Source organism: Bidens hawaiensis, unplaced genomic scaffold (assembly GCF_021521415.1).
Source record: "Bidens hawaiensis isolate Kalapana, Puna unplaced genomic scaffold, B.hawaiensis_p1.1 tig00016463_1, whole genome shotgun sequence".
NCBI classification, from domain to species: Eukaryota; Viridiplantae; Streptophyta; class Magnoliopsida; order Asterales; family Asteraceae; genus Bidens; species Bidens hawaiensis.
Window position 1 is genome coordinate 229048 of NW_027492511.1, and position 20157 is coordinate 249204.

General features: G+C 32.0%; 1 protein-coding gene across 1 annotated transcript; it reads right to left on the reverse strand.

Moving 5' to 3' along the window:
• Positions 1 to 12113: 12113 nt before the first annotated feature.
• LOC143551591 (laccase-15-like) lies at positions 12114 to 19408 on the reverse strand. Its single transcript, XM_077041990.1, has 6 exons — positions 19317 to 19408; positions 17923 to 18074; positions 13958 to 14202; positions 13744 to 13872; positions 12649 to 13593; positions 12114 to 12251 (listed from the first exon to the last, which is right to left on the reverse strand). Exons 1-6 carry the CDS (start codon positions 19398 to 19400, stop codon positions 12118 to 12120), a joined length of 1689 nt encoding a protein of 562 aa, XP_076898105.1. The 5' UTR covers positions 19401 to 19408; the 3' UTR covers positions 12114 to 12117.
• Positions 19409 to 20157: the final 749 nt, after the last annotated feature.

Consider the following 20157-nt stretch of genomic DNA (forward strand, 5'->3'; position numbering starts at 1 on the left):
GTTACTTTTTACAACTCTTACTTTACCGTGTAAAAGAAAATTCGCGCACCGCCGACTCTATTGACGAAGCACTAACCACAACAGCCCCGAGCATCAAAAAATAATTTTTCAACAGCCCTTAAACTCCCCTAGGGCCATGCAAACTGATTCAGTTGGTCATCCAACCGATTAACGCATCGAACTCAACAATTCTAGACAACCGAACATAACAATCAAACTACAACTAGTTGATCAACTTAACGAACACCTAAGATCATGATATTTAAGTATGATATACGGGACATACCTAGGAAGATTGTGGTGCAAAAACTCACTTCAAACAGCCCCGACAAGAACACAATTGAACATCCACCGGTTAAGCCTAAAACGAACTTATCGATCAATAACGAGTAAAACATGTAGATTTTAGCATGCGAAGATGCATTTAATTACATAGGATAACCTTTTATTTCAAATTTTTACCAGACTTTAATAAATGTCTTAGGTTTATAAAAATATTTTTATTATATTTTTCTTTTGGACATGAAAATTATAAGAAAATTCCTCCAACACAGCAAGGTACGCGCAGCTATTTCAGTGCGCAACAAAATGGTTTTATTTTTATAAAATTCATTACCGAACCAAATTAAACGATTCCAATTGGGTTTGGTTCCTAACTCAAAATACTAACTTCCAGAAGTGGAACCAACCAATTTGGACCTGTCGAAAAAAGGTTATGACGTCGAGAAGACAGACCAGAATCCGTCATCCCGCATCAGCTTTGACACTCGATTTTATAAATTCATAAAAACCATTCAAATCTCGTCCAAAAATTACGTATTATACCTTTCTGGAAACTAGACTCAAGGTAGAACATCATGGAATCAAGAATCGATCAAAAACAGTGGATTATCATCGCGTTACAGACCCTACAATAAACGTATACGAATCTGTCAGCAAACTGATATCATCAAAACTCAACCTTAACGACCAATAAGCGCGTTAATATGATCAATTAAGGTGTAAAAGACATGGGGAATCATAAAACCGACCTTGAATTGAAGTTTTCACGGCGGAAACATGGCGGGGCAGAAGAAAACGAGCAGGGGGGTCTTGAGGTCCGATCGGCAGCTAGAAGGGTTAGGGGTTAGGGTTTATTTGTTTTATGATATAATAAAAATAGTTACATCCAAGTCCCTCCAAATTGAAGTGTAAGGCAAAATGGAAGGAAAAGTTAAGTTCTTTAACGTACCGGGATAACGTAAAGGCTTCCGAGACATGTCAGATAAATCCCGAGAATTATACATACTCTACAAGCTTTAATTCTTGGAACCGGAATTAACGGGCGTTACAATGGGTTTTGGGGATTTGACTCAAAACTAAGTGAAATATGATACATGTTAGTTTGCAAATAGCTTAGATGATGATTGCATGTGGTTGATTGATGCTAGATTGTTTGTAGATTAATGTTTCTAGTAACTTAATTTTTAGTGCTCATTAGTAAAAATAGGGGGTTTTATAAATTGATGTTTTATGTGGATTCGGATGAGATAAACAAGTAGAAATCTAGTAGAACTAAAGAAAATGTCTTTTTGTGAATTTAATTTGTAAAATTAGAGTTGTTTTATAAACTCTTTTTCATACTAAAACAAAAGTTGCAAGCTTGATGAAAGGTGGACTGTAAGTTTACGGATATGTGTTGGCTTTAGCCAAAGTCAAAGTTGCTAATTGGAGTAAATAATATGACGAACCGAAATTTGTTGCATCTTTTATGATTGTAAAATACAAGGTGCATAATGGTATGAAAAATGATGAACTAATAATCTAAACGGTAAATGTTTAGGTAACCAAGCCATTAAGATTGAAGATTATCGAGCGGGATCTTCTTCGTCTATGAAAGGTACACATCTCATCGACATCCTAAATAAGTACGATGCTGAAATTTTACAGGTACAATCACTTAGTTGACAAATTTATGTAATGCTTAAGTTAACCAATGTGTGAAATATGCAAAGTAAGTAATGCTTTGGTTATAAACATGTGTTTTGGGATGCTTGGAATAAAGTTTGAATTGCTATATATATTGTTCAAAAACATTCTCATTAAAGAGTCTAGAATCATTTGTTGTCATTTGGGACCTCTTTTTACAAAATGTTTCGCGATACTTATTTCATGTGTACGATTTTTAAGATGTAAATAGCTTATCTTACTAATGTTTATAACGCGTGCTATGGTGTTAGGTAAAGCTCAGCAGTGATGGTTCTCACGTGTGACCAAGACCTCGGATCAAGTAAAGACATTACGGTCTGATATTTTGTAAAACCTCTTGTTTTGTGGCTGTTAAAAAAAAGATTGTAACACAAGGGATGTGTGTTTTAGGTTCTATGTTTTATTATGGCATGTTAACTTTTAAAACTTTGGTCAATCATATGCCTTTTGTGGAAACTGTATATCAAAACAGTTTGTTTCTGTCCACTTTTATTTTGTTTATTTGTCAAATGGAACCTAGCTGCGCTCAATTTTATATAAATTTATGTATTACAAATTAGGGTGTTAAATCAAATAACATATTTTTATGAAATGATGAAGGTTAGAAGAGGCTAACCAAGCATCTAAAACACTATAAGAAAGGGGTTCTTAGGCCACTCGACCTAGGTTAAATGTTTGAGTCAAACGTAAGGTCCGTATTTAAGTCGTTTGTTTGAAAATAACTTCATTCCGAGTCTTCCAAATCATCCACAAAACGTATAAATAATACTTCCATCATTTCTTTCTTTTAGTTTGGACAATTCTAGCGAGTCTATGCAGGTTGCCATAATGATCAGCCTCATCACGGTGGGGCCGTCTATATTTAGCCATGCCATAATCGATCTCCAAGCACGAAACATGATATGATATGGCAGATACCAAGCAAGTGTTCCATAGTTTTTATGTCATTAGAACCAAACGTACACATGATGAATGGTATATCAATACGCTCATTGCAAAGATTCGTCTGAGTCGAAAATTAGTCAACGTGAAAATGTTGATCTTCTTAGGTACTCTTTGGCCAAACGGGTCGGATGACATGCATCTAGGAGGATTCTCTTTTGATAGCTTTTATCGCTCGTTTAACACAAAAGTCGTTTTGGTACAATTCCTACCTATCGTTTTTGAACCACGATCAGATTAGTGTGTTTTCTAGGTTTCATAGCATTACTATTACTATTACTATTACTAATTAACATCTTTACAACAAAAAAAATTCCAAAACCCAGCAATTAGTTATGTGTTTTTGAACCACGATCAGATTAGTGAGTTTAATTGGCTTGCTTAGTAATTAGTTATGTGTTTTATTTAGTATGTTCTTGAAGAGAAGGGTTGCATACGATATTTATAGCAGCTGGTTAAAAAGGTGGCTGCTGGTGGGTTGGTCGTCTAAATCATCCTAGAATAGAAACAAACTCGTTTTGTTTACTGTACGTGTTAACGTGCATGCAAATCGATTTGGACCCAGTACCAAGTATTCAATATATATTCCAACTTTTTCCTTGACCTTTCTCTCAAGTTCAATCTTTTGAAAATTCTATTCCACTGTATATATTACTGTTTTTAATTACTTTCTTCATCAGATAATTATCCTTTATAAAAAAAATGGATGATCCTCTGTTGGGTCAATGTTAGGTGCCCATCAGAGTTCCTAGAATTAAATAACATATTCCAATGGTGATAATGCTTTATTAGATTATCCTTCATATTTATTTTTAAATAAATTATGTCTGTGAAACGATTTACTGTAATTCCATAATTATTATGACTAGAGTTGGACCCAGTACCATGTTTTGCAAATTCTTATTTTTCTATTTTGACTTTCTTATTATATCATGTTAAATACATATCCAATTTCAGGTATGGGATCCTTTGGTACAATGGTCCTTTGCCTATTTCTTACTAACAAATCTTTTGTATCTTATTCGGTCAATGTTTTTTAAAGCATTCACTAAAATTTCTAGTTTCTTGACCAACTATTTTAAATTTTACGGTTATCGATCTTTCATTTTCGTTGAAACTAACTCCGTCTTATTAACAACGTTAGAGTTCTTTTGTTAAGTAGAGAGATATTTTAGTCTTTCCACCTTTTCAAATAACATTTTTTTTATTAAATTATGATTTGTTAGAAGAGGCTAACCAAGCATCTAAAACACTACAAGAAGGGGGTTCTTAGGCCACTCGACCTAGGATAAATGTTTGAGTCAAACGTAAGGTCTGTATTTAAGTAGTTTGTTTGAAAATAACTTCATTCCGAGTCTTCCAAATCACCCACGAAAAACGTATAAATAATACCTTCCACCATTTCTTTTTTAGTTTGGACAATTCTAGCGAGTCTATCCAGGTTGCCATAATGATCGGCCTCATCACAGTGGGGCGATCTATATTTAGCCATACCATAATCGATCTCCACGCACGAAACGTGATATGATATGACAGTTACCAGCAAGTGTTCCATAGTTTTTATGTCATTAGAACCAAACGCACACATGATGAATGGTATATCAATACGCTTATTGCAAAGATTCAAATGAGTCGACAATTAGTCAAGTAAAAGTCCATGTGAAAATGGTGATCTTCTTAGGTACTCTTTGGCCAAATGGGTGGGAGGACATGCATCTTGGAGGATTCTCTTTTTGATAGCTTTTATCACTCGTTTAACACAAAAATCGTTTTGGTACCATTCCTACATATCGTTTTTAAACCACGACCAGATTAGTGTGTTTTCTTGGTTTTATAACATTACGATTACTATTACTAATTAACATCTTTACAACAAAAATAATTCCAAAACCCACACGTTGCTATGGCGAACCGACACTAATTTGGTAGGTATCAACAGTATCGGCACTAAATCGTAAACATAATTTTGTAAGCAAAAAGTAATAACATGCAAAAAAAGAAAAAAACATAAAATAAGAAAGAAAACAAAGCAGGTTGGCGTTGCGCAACCACATGTCGTCACGTAACAATAAATGTTAACAAATTGACAAAATTCGCTGAGCACTCCCAAGGATTTATAGAGGAAAATGACATTTTGAACTTAGAGGAAAGTAACAAAAGCATCGATCATATACTTAGTGGAAGACTTTCCAAATATTTGGATTTGTATCAAACATGGATTGAAATAATACAGATGTGTAGAATATTCAAATTTCAAACCATGGTATCGGGTCCAAATCAATTTGCATTTTGCAAGCTTGTTAGGCACGGTTAACATAGGTGTGGAAATTACATCGATCACATTTTGAAGCATTTGGTGGCCGTGAAACAATTGAGTTTTGTACACTATTATGGTACCTGAAGAAAACATCATTCAAGAGATTAAAATCTTGAGGCTTCTGTGGATAAAAAAAATAGAGACAAATTGAAGATTCATGGTCGGAGTTCTTGTACAAATTTAACATTACTTGTAACTTGTAATAAGTTTCCCTTTTGGGTTCATACCGCCTTGCTATGGCCTAGTTTTTAATGATATTCCCCTTGCCGTTAAAAAATGTAATTAAGTTTTTGACGAGAGTCATAGAGTTAATATATTATTAGGTCCTGTTCGTTTCAAGGATTTGGAAGGAATTCTAAGGAATGGGATTTTATATCCCATGAATTGATATGTTCGTTTCATTAAATGAAAGAATGGAAATGGAAACTAAATCCCATCAAATCCCACATTTCATGGGATTTCAAAATCCCACCTATTTTAAAAGATTGTTAGGGAAAATAAAAACCCCTCTAAAAAATTCAAAAAAATTAATAAAAAAATCATAACTCAAAATATAAATCAAAAACGAAAAATGTAAAAAAACTAAAACGTCTCCTTCGTTGTCCTCGTTCTTCAAAAAAAAAAGAAAAAAAAACCCGAGAATAAAGAAGATTCCAATTCCAATACATATTAACCAACCAAACACATGAAAGGGATTCTCAAACATTCCATTCCATTCCAATTCCAATTCCTTTAAAAAAAGTCCATAAAACAAACTGGCCCTTAGGGTATATTTTTATCATAATTAATGAATATAATTTGACTAAGTTTCCTTTGTAACTATCTCTGTTCCACTCTTATATATAGTTGAAAAAACATACAATTGGGTTATTGTACTCTCATAAACAATACCCTGCAAATTTATCAATTGAACTTTGGCCATTCATCTTCAAGATTTCAAATTCCGACATTAGAGTTTGAAGTCTTACTTTTCTGACCCAACCTACCCCAAGATGTCAGGCTTTGATTGCATCCCACTTCTCGTTAGATGTTATTAAACTCAAATAGCAAGGCAGACGCCAAATTATTTCGCTTGGCGTCTATTTTTGTGCATGGTTCCATAGCCTCAAATACCCCCATTAAATTTAAAAATTGTTCCGCCCTTTTTTTTCCGACCCACTCCGATATGAATTATAACGAAAACAGTTAATTATGCAATCACCGTAGGTAATTAGCAGTAGATACATGATAAGGATAGATAATCATTAATTATTTCACCCCAATTAAGTCAAATCCTCATAACTTCTACAAGAACACGTCCACAAAGAACTTACTTGGATTATAGATTTAATCACTAAATTCATTCAATCAATGAACTCCGTATTACATTCTATAATTTACCTTTATCTCCCAACTTGATTTTTTCAACATTAACAGATAACATCAAATCATTTTACATTAAAATGTTGCTTACACGGGGTTTGAGTTTCACATTTAGCATTGAAGAACGTCTACATAGTCATTCTAGAAAAGTTGCGTACAGTTAAAATGAACGTCTACTATCTTTCCTAAAATTGTCTAAATAGAAAAGGCCACCAACAAAAATGAGCTAGAAAAGTTTCACAAACTGAAAATAAATGTCTTATGATGAAATTGTATGTTCAATATCTATTTCAGTATAAGGATATTATCCGAATCCAATTTGAATTGAATTTGGATAATTCGGATCAAATAGGAGCATTCCTAATTCGGATAGGATTTCTGATATGGTCCTAAAATTTTCAAATTTGAAAATTCCGAACCAAATAATCCGTTATATGATCCGACTAACACTCCTAGACATATCATGCCCTTACTTTTTATTGTCATGTTACTTTTTCCTAGTTAATTTGAAGAGCATTTTAGACCTTCCACATCTAAGAACTAGTTATGTAGCTTATTTAACAATTAGGGTTATTTGAGTCATTTTATGTAGGAGGACGATATGTTGAATCATCTCTCTCTCTCTCTTTGACATGATGAATCTAAATTCTAATCGTTTCTTCATGTTTGCAAATTTTTATATCTGTTGTGAATCATCTTCCACATTTACAAAATTATAGTTCAAATCTAAAATAGATGTTGTTCATCTCGCTAAACAAATGTTTTCACGAAATTTTCTATAGATGCCTCCTGGATCTATGTTACATTGTTATTAACCTTTTTCTGTATTCATGAATTTTTTGTACGAATCATATCTTCATGATCGTCCTGATTGTATCTACCATGAAGTGTTCCATCCCTAATTGAATGTGTCCTAAATATGTTTTTGGTTATTAGTAAGTTCACATCTAGAATACTTTTTAATCCGATTTAGAAAATTTCTTAAATGAATTCAATACACATATTTTGAAAACCTTCCAATAATTTCACACATCATACATCCATCAGCATCACCAACTCCCCCCCACCCCCACCCCTACCCACCACCCACCTTTCAAGATTTCAATCTACGCTAAAACTTATCGGCCATCGATCCTACCGTCTTCCTCCAATCATAGTTGGAAATGGGGTTTTTTATAGCTGCGCGCCAAGTGTTCGATGAAATTTCATTTTAAGTTATAGTATAATTTTGGCACATTTTATGACAACTCATTCTTCTACTTTGAACGGCTCATGGCCGTGTCCGTACCATATGTTTCATTGTTGTTCGAATAGTATAATTTCTCGCTTGATCTCTCATCTCAAGAGTGTGCATCTTACTAAAGAAGAACGTAAAAGTGTGTTGCGGGAGACGATTGCTACAGACCATGGGTTGTTTTTGAAAGCGATTGAAACATTAAAGGTTTTGGATCATTGGTTGTGTGGGGAGTTCATGAACCTTCATGGCTTGAAACGTGCTTGTCATCACCCTGATGGCTCTGTGAAGTTTACCGATCATGCAATTGACTCGGATACACACATTATTGGGATTTCGAAACCTTCTATCAGGGGCTCGAGACAACTGTTCATGAGTCCTTCGTGTTGGATATCTCCCTCCTTGATCGTGTACTTAAGGCACCTATCATTATCGTCAAGAGTATCCCTTATAGTTGTCGGTTGGCTTTCTCGCAAACTTTGAAAACAACACTCTATAAAGTAGTTGCTTAACTAGGTTTTGTTGATGCGTGAGTTAGGCTGTTACTTTACCCTCGTTGCACTTTACAGGTGTAACATTCATTAATTTTAAAACCTGAAACACGACTCATTGTAGTTTTTTATGTGATTAGAAACCTTTTTAATCAATGAAATGCTGGATGTCTATGTTTTAATCAAGTTATTGGTCATTAAGAGTAAATTATATCATATTTACTATGCTAACATATTCGCAACTTTTGATGAATCGAAAGTTGTTACCTCACATCGTTACTTCTACTGTGTTACGTATTTAAAGCGTTTGGAAACTCTTATAACCTAACTCGATATTTAGAGTCCCTAATAAGTTATGTATTTTGTCTATACATAATAAGTTATAACTCATAAGTGTGTTTCCTTCATTTATAACACAATAAATTGTTATATGGACCTTTAAACATGTAACTAGCCTGAGTACTATATCTAATTAATTATTGTAAAAAATGTTCCTTCCCGTATATTAAAAATACAATATAATTCAACCCAAAACACCCCTAAAAACGTTCACCCCACCCCATTTCCCCTTCTCCAAGTTTTACAACTTTTTTACAAAAACAATCTTTCCCAAGTTAGCCTCTCAAAATTTTGTTATTTATAGAATACTATCATCCCCTCTATTTCTTTTGTATCATTCTTATTATTCATTGAAATTCAAAAAGGAATTTATCTTCTCCCTCCTTCTCTCTCTCTCTCTTTCTCTCTCTCTCTCTCTCTCATCTCCATCTTCTTCATTTTTCTTATTGTTACTATTTTGTCAAAAATTAAAGTAATCAAGTTGTTGTGTAACACTAGTTGTACTATCTTTAAGGTTTCTTTTATTCTTGCTCATCTTCTTCATTTACATGGTTGCAAAGCCATCATATATTCATGTCAAGGATCCCACATAATCTATACACCATGGTGTGTGTTGTGAAGGAGACAAAGAACTAAAGGTTGAAAGATGATCTTCAATTGTCACACCTTAACAAAGTTCTTACATTCCTTGTAACTTTATGTTTTAATTTGATTTTCTCTTATAACATAGCCATAAGGGTTTGATGATGCATATTATTTATATAATGTATTCATCACCCCATCAGTGGCTTATAATTTATTTCCATCAAAAACCATTTCAAAATGTAAAGGACATTAGTAATTGTAATGATTCAGAATTGACAGAATTTTTTGACAAGAAAGGTTGAGCCATAACTTTGTCATAACAAATTGAAATAGTGCAAGACCAAAGCCTATGACTAAATTAATTGAGTTGTGGTTCTAATGGCATTTTATTTGCATTTTAATTCATTTTTATGACTCAATAGTGGTCAAACTAATATTAGTGCGCAAATCTGTACCCTTTTAGAAGAATGGTTGTTTTAGTTAATATCGAATCCGAATCTAACCAAACTTTCTAAATGAAAGTTGTTTCTAACACACTAATTTAGTTGAATGGAGTTTTTTTTTTATAATTTTGAGAATTTTTTCATATTTTTTTAATAATTTATTTATATTCTAACAGCAAGCTATCTAAATTATATTTTCATCATTCTTTTCCTTTTTCAAGTACAAGCTGTCATATCATTTTATCATTATAATCCTTAGTTATTCATTAAACACAAACTAAAACTAGCCTTATTACTTTTATTGGGCATACACGTTAGGACATTCATACGCTTAATCAAGACCTTAATATTTCAACCCATCAAATTCAATGTGAGTTTACATACCCCCTTTTTTCATCTTTTATATATTTTGGGGGTAGCATGTATAGTTTATGTATTATTCGAATTTTATTACCATATCTATTCAAAAAACAATTCAATTTATGTTTATATGTGATTATTGCATGCTCTATGTGCTTAAATGTTTATTTTATTGTTTGGTGGTTTGGTATCTCATCCTCAACTATTCTCATCTAGTATGATTATACATTTACCCAAGTACGTTGATGGTCCACACCTTTTAATTGTTTTGCTTTTTCATAAGAATTGTAATATTCATCATTGACATATGATTGTGATTTTAACTATATATATCTAAACTTAAACTTATGTATTCTCACCAACATTCATGTTGACAAACTCTATTTTTATACATGCTACAGGTTCAAGTATTTGATGTAATCAAGATCGAAGATAGTTAGTTGGCCTTAGAATATTTATTCAAAATATGTATTTGATTCGATTATTGTAATTGTGTACTTGTTTTGATATTAATGAATTAAATAATTATTGTCACTTTAATTAGTGTATTTTGAACTACTTTCCGATTAATATCTTACGCCCCGGCATGTTCCGCTGCTTTTGATCGGGATGTGACAACAGGTGTTCAGACCCAAAAATACGCATGAAAGCAGGTCCGAGAATAGAAAAGCCTTGCAACATCATTCAATAATGAGTTCTTTAGCCACATAAGAGAAAGTTGATATATATGGTCCCAAGTGTGCCCTACACTTGTTTGGGGTATTTGAGTTCTTAAATATGATCAAGAACTTCATCTTCGATCATAGTATTGATGATGATCGATCGATCGATCTGTTTTCACTTACCAATTCCCAATAAAACTGTTGATATAATTTGTGGCTTGTCTCATCTCAGTATGATCATTACTTGCCAAAGATCTTGACTATGAAGATACATATTGATGCATTTAGTTCACTGTTTGTACTTGGTTCGATTCGGTTTTCATGATTCCTTTTATGGCACGCAACTTTGCCAATGTTTCAATTTCTTGATTGCTTATTCGCTGTGACCGGCTTTCTTAACACGCCTTCGATCGGTTTCGTCAGCGCACCTAAATTGTTAGACTATAATACCAATTGTTAAACGGAGAGATATCAAGAACACGTAGCATATCACAACTGATCAACTAGAAATTAAAATGCATAGAAAACAAATACATATAGGTTTATATATATATGAATCAACTTCTTACTCCTGTTAGGACTCAAATACATATTAAATTCAAATAAAACAAAAGGATAAACATAATTACAACTCAAACTCTAAATAATTAGTTAATCCCATTTAACTTTGTGATCACCTCTATAATTGAGATCAACCACCCCACTGATAATGTCCTTCGAGTTTACCAGTCTACAAATATGGTATTGTTTATAACTTACACTATATTAATTATATTAATTAAAAATTATTGGCTGATATTTGGAATTTTATATATGTAAAGAGTTCAACAACGGTTTCCTCTCCTCCATGTTGTTCAATTCTGTTACGGACGGGAAAAAAATATATTGATCATATCAAATTCGCTTAGATTAGCTTTTTGGTCCACTTTCAGCTTGTAGAATTGCAGCACCGTCGGTTAGATATTAAGATATACCTGTTTCATCCCAGGATATAGCTCTTTGCTGATAACTAAAGTCACCTTCATTAATTATTTTATTACTTTTTGTTATATATAATATATTTTTTTGACAAAATAGTATTCTGTTCATAAAAATTATAACATCCTCGGATATTGCTAGCTTTGTCAGCATCAACTACTTTTACATGATTCTTAACAAAAAGAAATCTATCCAGACGAAGTTGTGAAAACATAAACAACTTATAAAGCTGTTCGGCTACCAGCAAAGAAAAAGCTTTCTTAATTAATAATTTTTCTATATTGTACACATACAAACCATTGAACCAAAACACTTATTTGCTACTAGTAGAGATCAAAGGCCACTTAATTTATTATACGCATCAAACCCAGATTAACACTTACATGATACACATACAAACTCAAACAACATAGATACTTCGCACGGGTATGATGTTCTAAGCACAAGGTGGCATGTCCGGAGGCGGTGGCAAAATTGATTCCATTGCCGTGCAACCATTCTTTGTAATGAATGCCATCTCCATTCCCCAGCTTAAATGACGTTCTAGATGGCAATGCATAAACCATACACCTGTAAGAGAAAAAGGTAATGGTTACGTTTTATCTAAATAAACTTAAGTTCATAATCTAGTGTTTAGGTTTTTAGTTTTGTTAGTGATCAGTTTTAGGAAACCATGCATTAGATCACATATTCACATTGAAGTTCCCATTTATATGGTATGCTAATTTGTATACACATTCAATATATATAGGACTCAAAGTGATAATGTTGCATGAATGAGAAAGTATGGTTACTTCGCAAAACTGATATCGCTATCCTTCTTACAAAAATATGAAAAAGTATACACGGCAAAATAAGTTACTAGGGACAAAATGTTTCAAATATGATAAGATGGAGAGGTTAGGTTATTTAGTGTGTGATTAGTGCTCATGTATGCATTGTAACTGTTTCTGAAACTAAATCTCACCAGGGTTATTAGCCTTGAATCTAATGGCTGTCCAACCATTTTTTGGTACTACAACGGTCTGTTGAAGAGGAGGATCCACAAGATTATAATTCAAAGGGTCCTTTCTTCTGTTAAAGTTACCAAATCCCCATCCAACAACATAGAAACTATGTCTGTGCAAATGCATAGGATGATCGATGCCAGCAACGAGATTTGTTCCTTGAAACACCAGCTCCACTGTGTCATTGTACTCAAGTACTTTAATCTCTGAGGCATTCAACGGTGTCTCCAATGAAGTACTAATATTATTCGCGGTGAAATTAAAAAACAAAGGTGGGAAATTTGGGAATGCATCTCCATACACACCAGTGATTCTTCTATAATAAGCATCAAGTATGGAAATTTTGGGAGAATCAAAGGATATGTTGTTTACACTTGCAGCAAACCTTAATCCCCTAGGTCCTAAACACGGATTATTATAGCATGGTAAAGTGTTAATTGAGATTGTAAACAAAAAGTTTCTTGTGATCTTCAATGGAACATCAATAGGATGAGCATAAGTAGCTAAACTCCCAAGGCTTCCGGTGAAATTAACCGACGCTTTTGTGTCATTGACTTTCAGAAGATGTGGCAAAACCGGAGGCAAAGATGAAGTATTGCAGCCTTTGTATTCAATGAGGGCGGTGGTGGTGGTGTTATCGAAACTAAGTAGTGGTTGACTATTATATGGTTTGGCCGCCATGTAATATCGACCTATGGGTTGGTCAGCTTTGAAAAGAAGATCAATGGTTTGGCCAGGGGAGATCACAACATAGTCAGTTTTGAGTGGCTTTGTGTATGCACCATCGGCTCCTACAACCGTTACTTGATGGCCTTCGATCACCCAGAACATCAAAAGATTCATTGCAGCATTGACCATCCGAAGCATATAAGTCTTTCCATGTTCCACAAAGAATTTTGTTGTTTCTGAAAAGATAAACTAGATTTATTTAATGAGCCCAATATTTCAAAAGACTTATGGAAACGATTCGGTTTTAAAAGATCAATACTACATTTTAGAAGCCCAAACTTGAGTCTAATGATAGCATTAATAATAAAAACAAAGAAAAAACCAACCTGAACTAGAACAAGGGTAAAGATCACCAGGTTGGCCATTAATGGTTAAAGCATCAGAAGTATTAGGATCCCCTCCTGTTTTCAAAAAGTCCAGTAACACAGCCTCAACATCTTGACGCCACCATTCAGCTGCAATTAGACCAAGTTCAATAACTAGGATTACATATAATTAAACTACTAATAATAATATCAAGGGTACGAATGAAAAATTAACCTAGAATAACGGGATACTCGGCGTAGGGTTTAGGGAAAGGGTAAGGTCTTCCTATCTTTGGCCGTATGACGATCAAACCATGTACGGTGGCACGAGACCAATCGCTATGGGCATGCCACCATAATGTACCTTCTTCATCGGAGAGAATGATTTTCTGGCTAAAATTGGCACCGGGTTGAATTGGGCATTGTGTGATGAAATTAGGTCCATCTGACCATGGATTCCTTGGCTGCTTCACTCCATGCCTATAATTACAACATCTTTTGTTAATTTTTGTGTCACCTAATAAGAGCTTCCAAAAGTCCTTAGAAAATAAGTAACGTTCGAATAGAGATATATCATCTCTCTATTTGCAACATGCCTAAAGTAAAATAAAAAATTAGTTTACAACTTCGTTTTTATTATATCCAACTGTTATATGAATTTAGTACTTCTGCTAAATTGTTTCAAGTCATGCCATCGAATTTAAATGATGAGCGTTAATTTGCTTCATTTTTTATTTTCTCTAAACAGCTTTTTTGGTATTTGTGTTTCCAAAAGTCTATTGGTTTATTTTGCTTTTAGAGCATGTACTCTAAAAATATGTGTGAGAGATTTGTAAATGACATGGTATGGTTATGAGTGGTTGCGAGTAGAAGAGAGAGAAAATGTTATGGGGGGAAGTTAAATTTGAGGTTTCACTATAATTTTTTAATATTTTCTAAAAGTTGTTGTAAGTGGAGGAAAGAGAAAAGATAATAATAAAGGTATAAAAAGTATTATTTAATTGAACAGGAGAGAGAAAATACAGTAATTTTTAATGTAATTATATAATATATATGAATATATGGTAAGAAATAGACTGGGAATGCTTTATGGCCTTATATTTGTGTGTGCGGAGGGGAGGTTTGCATTTCTTTATCATCACACGCCACAATTTGTATCATCACACGCCACAATTTGTGATATCAAGAGATCAAGCCATCAAGGTAAGGTGAGCATAAGATTTTTTTTCTTTTGGCGTGGAAAATTAATTTTAATGTCCACAAATACTATTTTACAAATACTGTAAAAAATGTGTAGGCTACTAAAATACTTCGTAATCCATCATGACAAAATATCATTTAGTATATAAATATAAAGTAACTAACTTTTCTCTCCCATATTACGTGGTTGTTTTATATTTTTTTCTAATATTTATATATTTTTCTAGATTTTAATTTTATTTATTGTAAGCAGTTAATAATAGACTTAGGGTTTGATGATGAAAGGATTTCACAAATAAATGCGATGTTATAACCAGTTTAAAAGTTATCTGAGTTTGGTGAGATTTGTGACCGCTGATATTTTTTTTACTATAAAATTATTTTTTAATTATAAATACTATTAAAAAACGGATATTAATTTTTAGTATGGAAAGCACAGCTTACTTGAAAAATAAATAAAAAAAATAAAGATCTAGCTACCAGAAGGTAAACACAACTACACTTCAAAATTCGGGCAGTGAATTAACGATCTTGAATCCAAAGTAGCGAAGGAAATAACCATTTCGCATAGGAAAATCACAAAAATTAACCATTTAATCATTGACTAAAAACAAAAATAAACATAGGAAATCTTTGGCACTTGGGGAAAAACAAAAGTTTCAAATTAAGGTAACACATAGGGGAACAGTCTAAGATATAGCCATATAGGGGCTTTCTCGAGTAAGTGAACCACTTATGTGCTGACACGTGCTAAGAGGAAATATCTATATAGACGCAATCATTGAAGAAACATCTAGTCCCTAAACGTTTTTCCTGAAAATATTGGGATCATAAAACAGTCTAGAATCAGAAAAAATAAATAAATGTTTGAGCCCTAGTTGTTTCCTTCTGCTTAGATGCCTCATACGCTACCTCCAAGTTTCCGTACATATTTAAAAGTTTTAGTACTTTTTTTTTTGACGTCTCCATACTTTTTAGACATTTGCGTATGTATTTAGACGTTTCCGTACATCTAATCGCATTTATTCATTTCAGAAAGAATAATTAAAATAAATAAATTAACTTATATGTTCTATCTGGTCTAAAGTTATTGTATTTTGAAGTAATATATTAAACTTCAATCTCAAATAACTTATTTACAATATCAAATAAAAACTACTTGATGCGTTTTAGACTTCTCATTTCGTGTATTATGATGGTGAAAGGTCGAAATATAAATATCTTACTAAAAAGCCATTTGTGTCGCAAAAATAGGCAACCATTATTTATATGTTGGAACTAATTCATTCTTTATATGTTGGCGTTTCATTCGGATGTGAACTCTTACCAAAATAGAAAAAGGAACAAAAAACACAATCATTATACATGCATGTTCAGTGTATATTGAAAATGCATAATTACAAATCAAAGGCTTAACCATAACGTCTTATGGTCTTGATATATGTAATAAAAAGGAAATCAACGGCGACACTTAGCACACGTCCATTAATTGTTATTACTTTTTTTTAACAACGAGGCTAAACTTCTGAAAAACTTGAAGGGTCATTGTATTAAGACCAACCGCAATAGATTCCCACAAACGCTGTTGTATTGAGCATTCTGTCCGTGTATGTTTCTGACGGATATGGCAAGGAGACAATTGGATGCATAGGTGGGATTAGGTATAAGTTTTTTTTTCTTCCTTTTTCTGAAAGGGATTATTCTATAGAATAATAATCAAGTTTTAAAATTGTTTCAATTAGGTCACTTATAAAATATTTTGTTCCAATCAGGTTACTAAAGTTTACTTTGTGTTCCAATTCTAAATATTTTACCTGGATAGCAGGTTATGTAGGTTATTTTTTTACAAATAGTTTGAAATTACAAAATATTTTTTTTTTAAATTGATAAAAATAGTAAAAATTGAGAAAATAATTTAAATTTGCAAAAATAAATAAATAATAAAGTAGTTCACCATTTTTTAAGTTACGTTTTTTTATAAGAAACCACCATTTTTTTAGAAAAATTTCAAAAATATAGTTAGGTGATATTAAATATTTAATAATAGAATTATTAATTGCTTCCATACAAAAAAAAACTAGGAAAATTTTCATGATATTGTGATCTTTTGCAATTTTGCAGATTTTTTTTTTATTTTTCACAGTTTAAAAATTATTTTTCTTAATTTTTATTAATTTTTTCAATTTTTAAAAAAATATAATTCAATGTCAATCTATTAAAAATAAAAAAAAAACTTAGATAATCTACTATCTAGGTAAAATATCTAGGATTGGAACACAAAAGAATCTTTAGTGACCTGATTGGAACAAAATATTTTATAAGTGATCTAATTGAAACAATTTCAAAACTTAGTTACTGCTCTATAGAGTAACAGTAGCCCCTTTTCTAAACTATGCGTTAGGTTAAATATTCTTAATAATTTGAAAAACTTGTAATGTATTAAGAAATGAATGTGTTAAAAAGGTATAAATTTAAGAATTTTATTGAGCTTATGGATTTTTATAGTTTAAATAAATTATAAACTCATTAAAGTCTTGTATAAATATTTGTAAGTAATAAGTGTATGTATGTCTAACGACTCATGGCCAATTGGGTTAGTGATATAGGGTATGACCTCTCACAAGTGTAGTGGTAGGTTTAAATTTTTACAAATACAAGGTATGATGGAATCATGGTGTTAAAAAATTTGTTTTTAAAAAAATATGCATGCCTAACATTAATAAATATAAACCTTTATTTCAACACGAATTAAATATTTATAATTCTTAGTTATACCGAAGGCTAAAACTTAACAAGAAATAATCTAATCGATCTTTATGGTGCTTGATCGATGTCTTAATTGCAAATCAAATATATTAGCTGTCTCATATAAGTTAAGCTTAAGGGCTAAAATGATTAATGGCTAAGAAAGACGGAATTCTTGGTAATTTTACGTTTTTTTCTTTTAAATATGTCGTTCAGTCTTTTATTTTAAAAAATATAAGTGCATATGAAATATACCAGTGAATGGTGATGTGAAGGTTGCCTCGGTTTTTGACATTAACAACTAGTGTATCTCCTCTACGAGCGTAAATGGTTGGACCCGGAAATTCTCCATTAACAGTTAAAATCGTCTTGTTTTTGCATAGCCTTGTGAAGTTAGATTCTTTAACCTACAACCAATAAATTATAGCAAGCCACAGTTAACCACCTTTTATCATTCTCTATCAAAGGACAAATAGCCTAAAGATATTAAAGTATTGAAAATATTAAAGTGTTGAATCGCTTGGTAAAAGTTCAAATCACCGTTATAAGCAAATTATATAAATTTAACTTTATATTCTCATGCTCATCTAATAATGTTCATCTAATAAGGTGTAATTTTTTTTATGAAATAGTGAGTTTGGAAATCAAGTTTAAAAGAAAAAAGAATGTTTCCATCGTTCTTATGAAACAAGGTGTAACTTAATTTTACATGTTTTCTTTTATAGCAGGTTTGTACAAATGATGGTTTTTGAAACATTCCATAAAATTGGCGAGTTTGGAAATCAAGTTTCTTGTTTTATTCACAGTCGTTTATTTATTTATTAATTTATTGAACAACCAATGACCAATTGGTTTGTACAAATACGGCACTTCCAAGTTCAAACCATCATCCAACCCAAAAACTTAAACGGCCGTTTAAAATTAGGGATGGAAACCCTAACCTTCAAACGACTGTTAATGCAATCTCAAACGATTGCTTGAAAACAGTGTATGATTAGATTGTCACTAACACCAGCCTAAAAACTCATTACTTCGTATTCGTACGTGGTTATGTGTTCTTGTTTCAAAAACTTGGGGTTTTTATTAACAATTTATTCAACACTTAAAAGCCCTAACTGTAGTTAACCCTCAGCAACTTTAAGGCATCTATTTATTTATTTATTTATTTTTAGTAATATATATTATTACATTAACCTACTTGAAGGCCAAACGTATCATCTTGGAAAAGTTAGTACATTTTTTTCATTCACTTTTTATTTGTCCATACAAAATCATATCGATCTGTCCTCATCAAACAATGATGTTGACATGATTAGATTCTTCACCGTGTTATAATACAAAATCCATTAAATTTGGTTAATAGATTTGCAGAGGATAATTTGATGAACTCGTATTTCAGCTAGAAATTTTCAAAATGAATACTGTAGTAAGCAAATTAGAGACGGTTAATTTATCCCTTTTTTCATCACATTTAAAAAAAGTTAATATTTTATAAAAAGAAAATAATAATAAACAAAGAAAGGAGTTAGGGAAATTACATATTCGGCCTGTAGATGAGAAAGTTCTTCAAAATTTATGCAGCATATATACTATATAGGTAAGTAAATAAGTAATCTCCTAAAAAGAATAAAGATGAATGAATATATAACCTCATAGTCATAGGTTTTTGGAATAAAATGGGCTGCTTGAGACTGGATGAGTACGAGAAACACAAGAAGCCCTAGCAAAACCATGGTCTTCTTGACGTTTGTATATTAAAGTGAATATATCACCTTACATAATCTCTAAGGCTTTATTTATAGTCGAGGAAGGGCATGTAATTATGCACCAATAAACCAAGCTGGTTATCAAATTGACTGCCAATGATTGATTGATTGGACATGTTTTAAACGTTATTCAAAAAGTTAAAAATAAAAGATATTAAAATCAATGTTGTAGTAATCACGAGTCATTAATTGGGCAGCGTGATGACCGGGATTAATTGGAATTATTTAGGATTACTTGGTGATTGATTAATCAGGATCTAGTCAGAATTTTTACAACCATGCCTATAACTCAATTAGACAGAAGAACACAAAATAAATTCTCGTTTTTTCCGTGTGTATGTGTGTGTGTATATGGAGAATATCAAAAGAAAACTCATCTTTAGTGAAAAAACTTAAAAACTACTAAAAAATTATTTTTAATTAAAAATAAAAAAATATTTTTAAAATTCCGTTTTTGTCATTATTCTTATATTTTGTTACCATTCACTCGAAAAAAACAAAAAAAAATTAAAAAAAAAACGTTGTAATGCGCATACGTATTACTCTGTGATACCGTTGTATCAAACATGTGTATTACTATGTATTATTATGTTCAATAGTGTTTAATTGCATATATTCAATATTAATATATATTTGTGTATTGTATATATATTCGTATTAGTGTTGTATTATATGCAAAAATAATAATAAAATAAAAGTCGATGTAGTGCATATGTGCGTAAAT

What these genes read in the sequence shown, in the direction of transcription:
- LOC143551591 (XM_077041990.1), bottom strand. Translation starts at nt 19,400, where the DNA reads ATGGTTTTGCTAGGGCTTCTTGTGTTTCTCGTACTCATCCAGTCTCAA. An exon ending in CTTCACATCACCATTCACTG is followed by an intron (nt 14,203 to 17,922) that starts GTATATTTCATA and finishes TTGTAATTATAG; the next exon opens with GCATGGAGTGAAGCAGCCAA. An exon ending in TTACCCTTGTTCTAGTTCAG is followed by an intron (nt 13,594 to 13,743) that starts GTTGGTTTTTTC and finishes TTATCTTTTCAG; the next exon opens with AAACAACAAAATTCTTTGTG.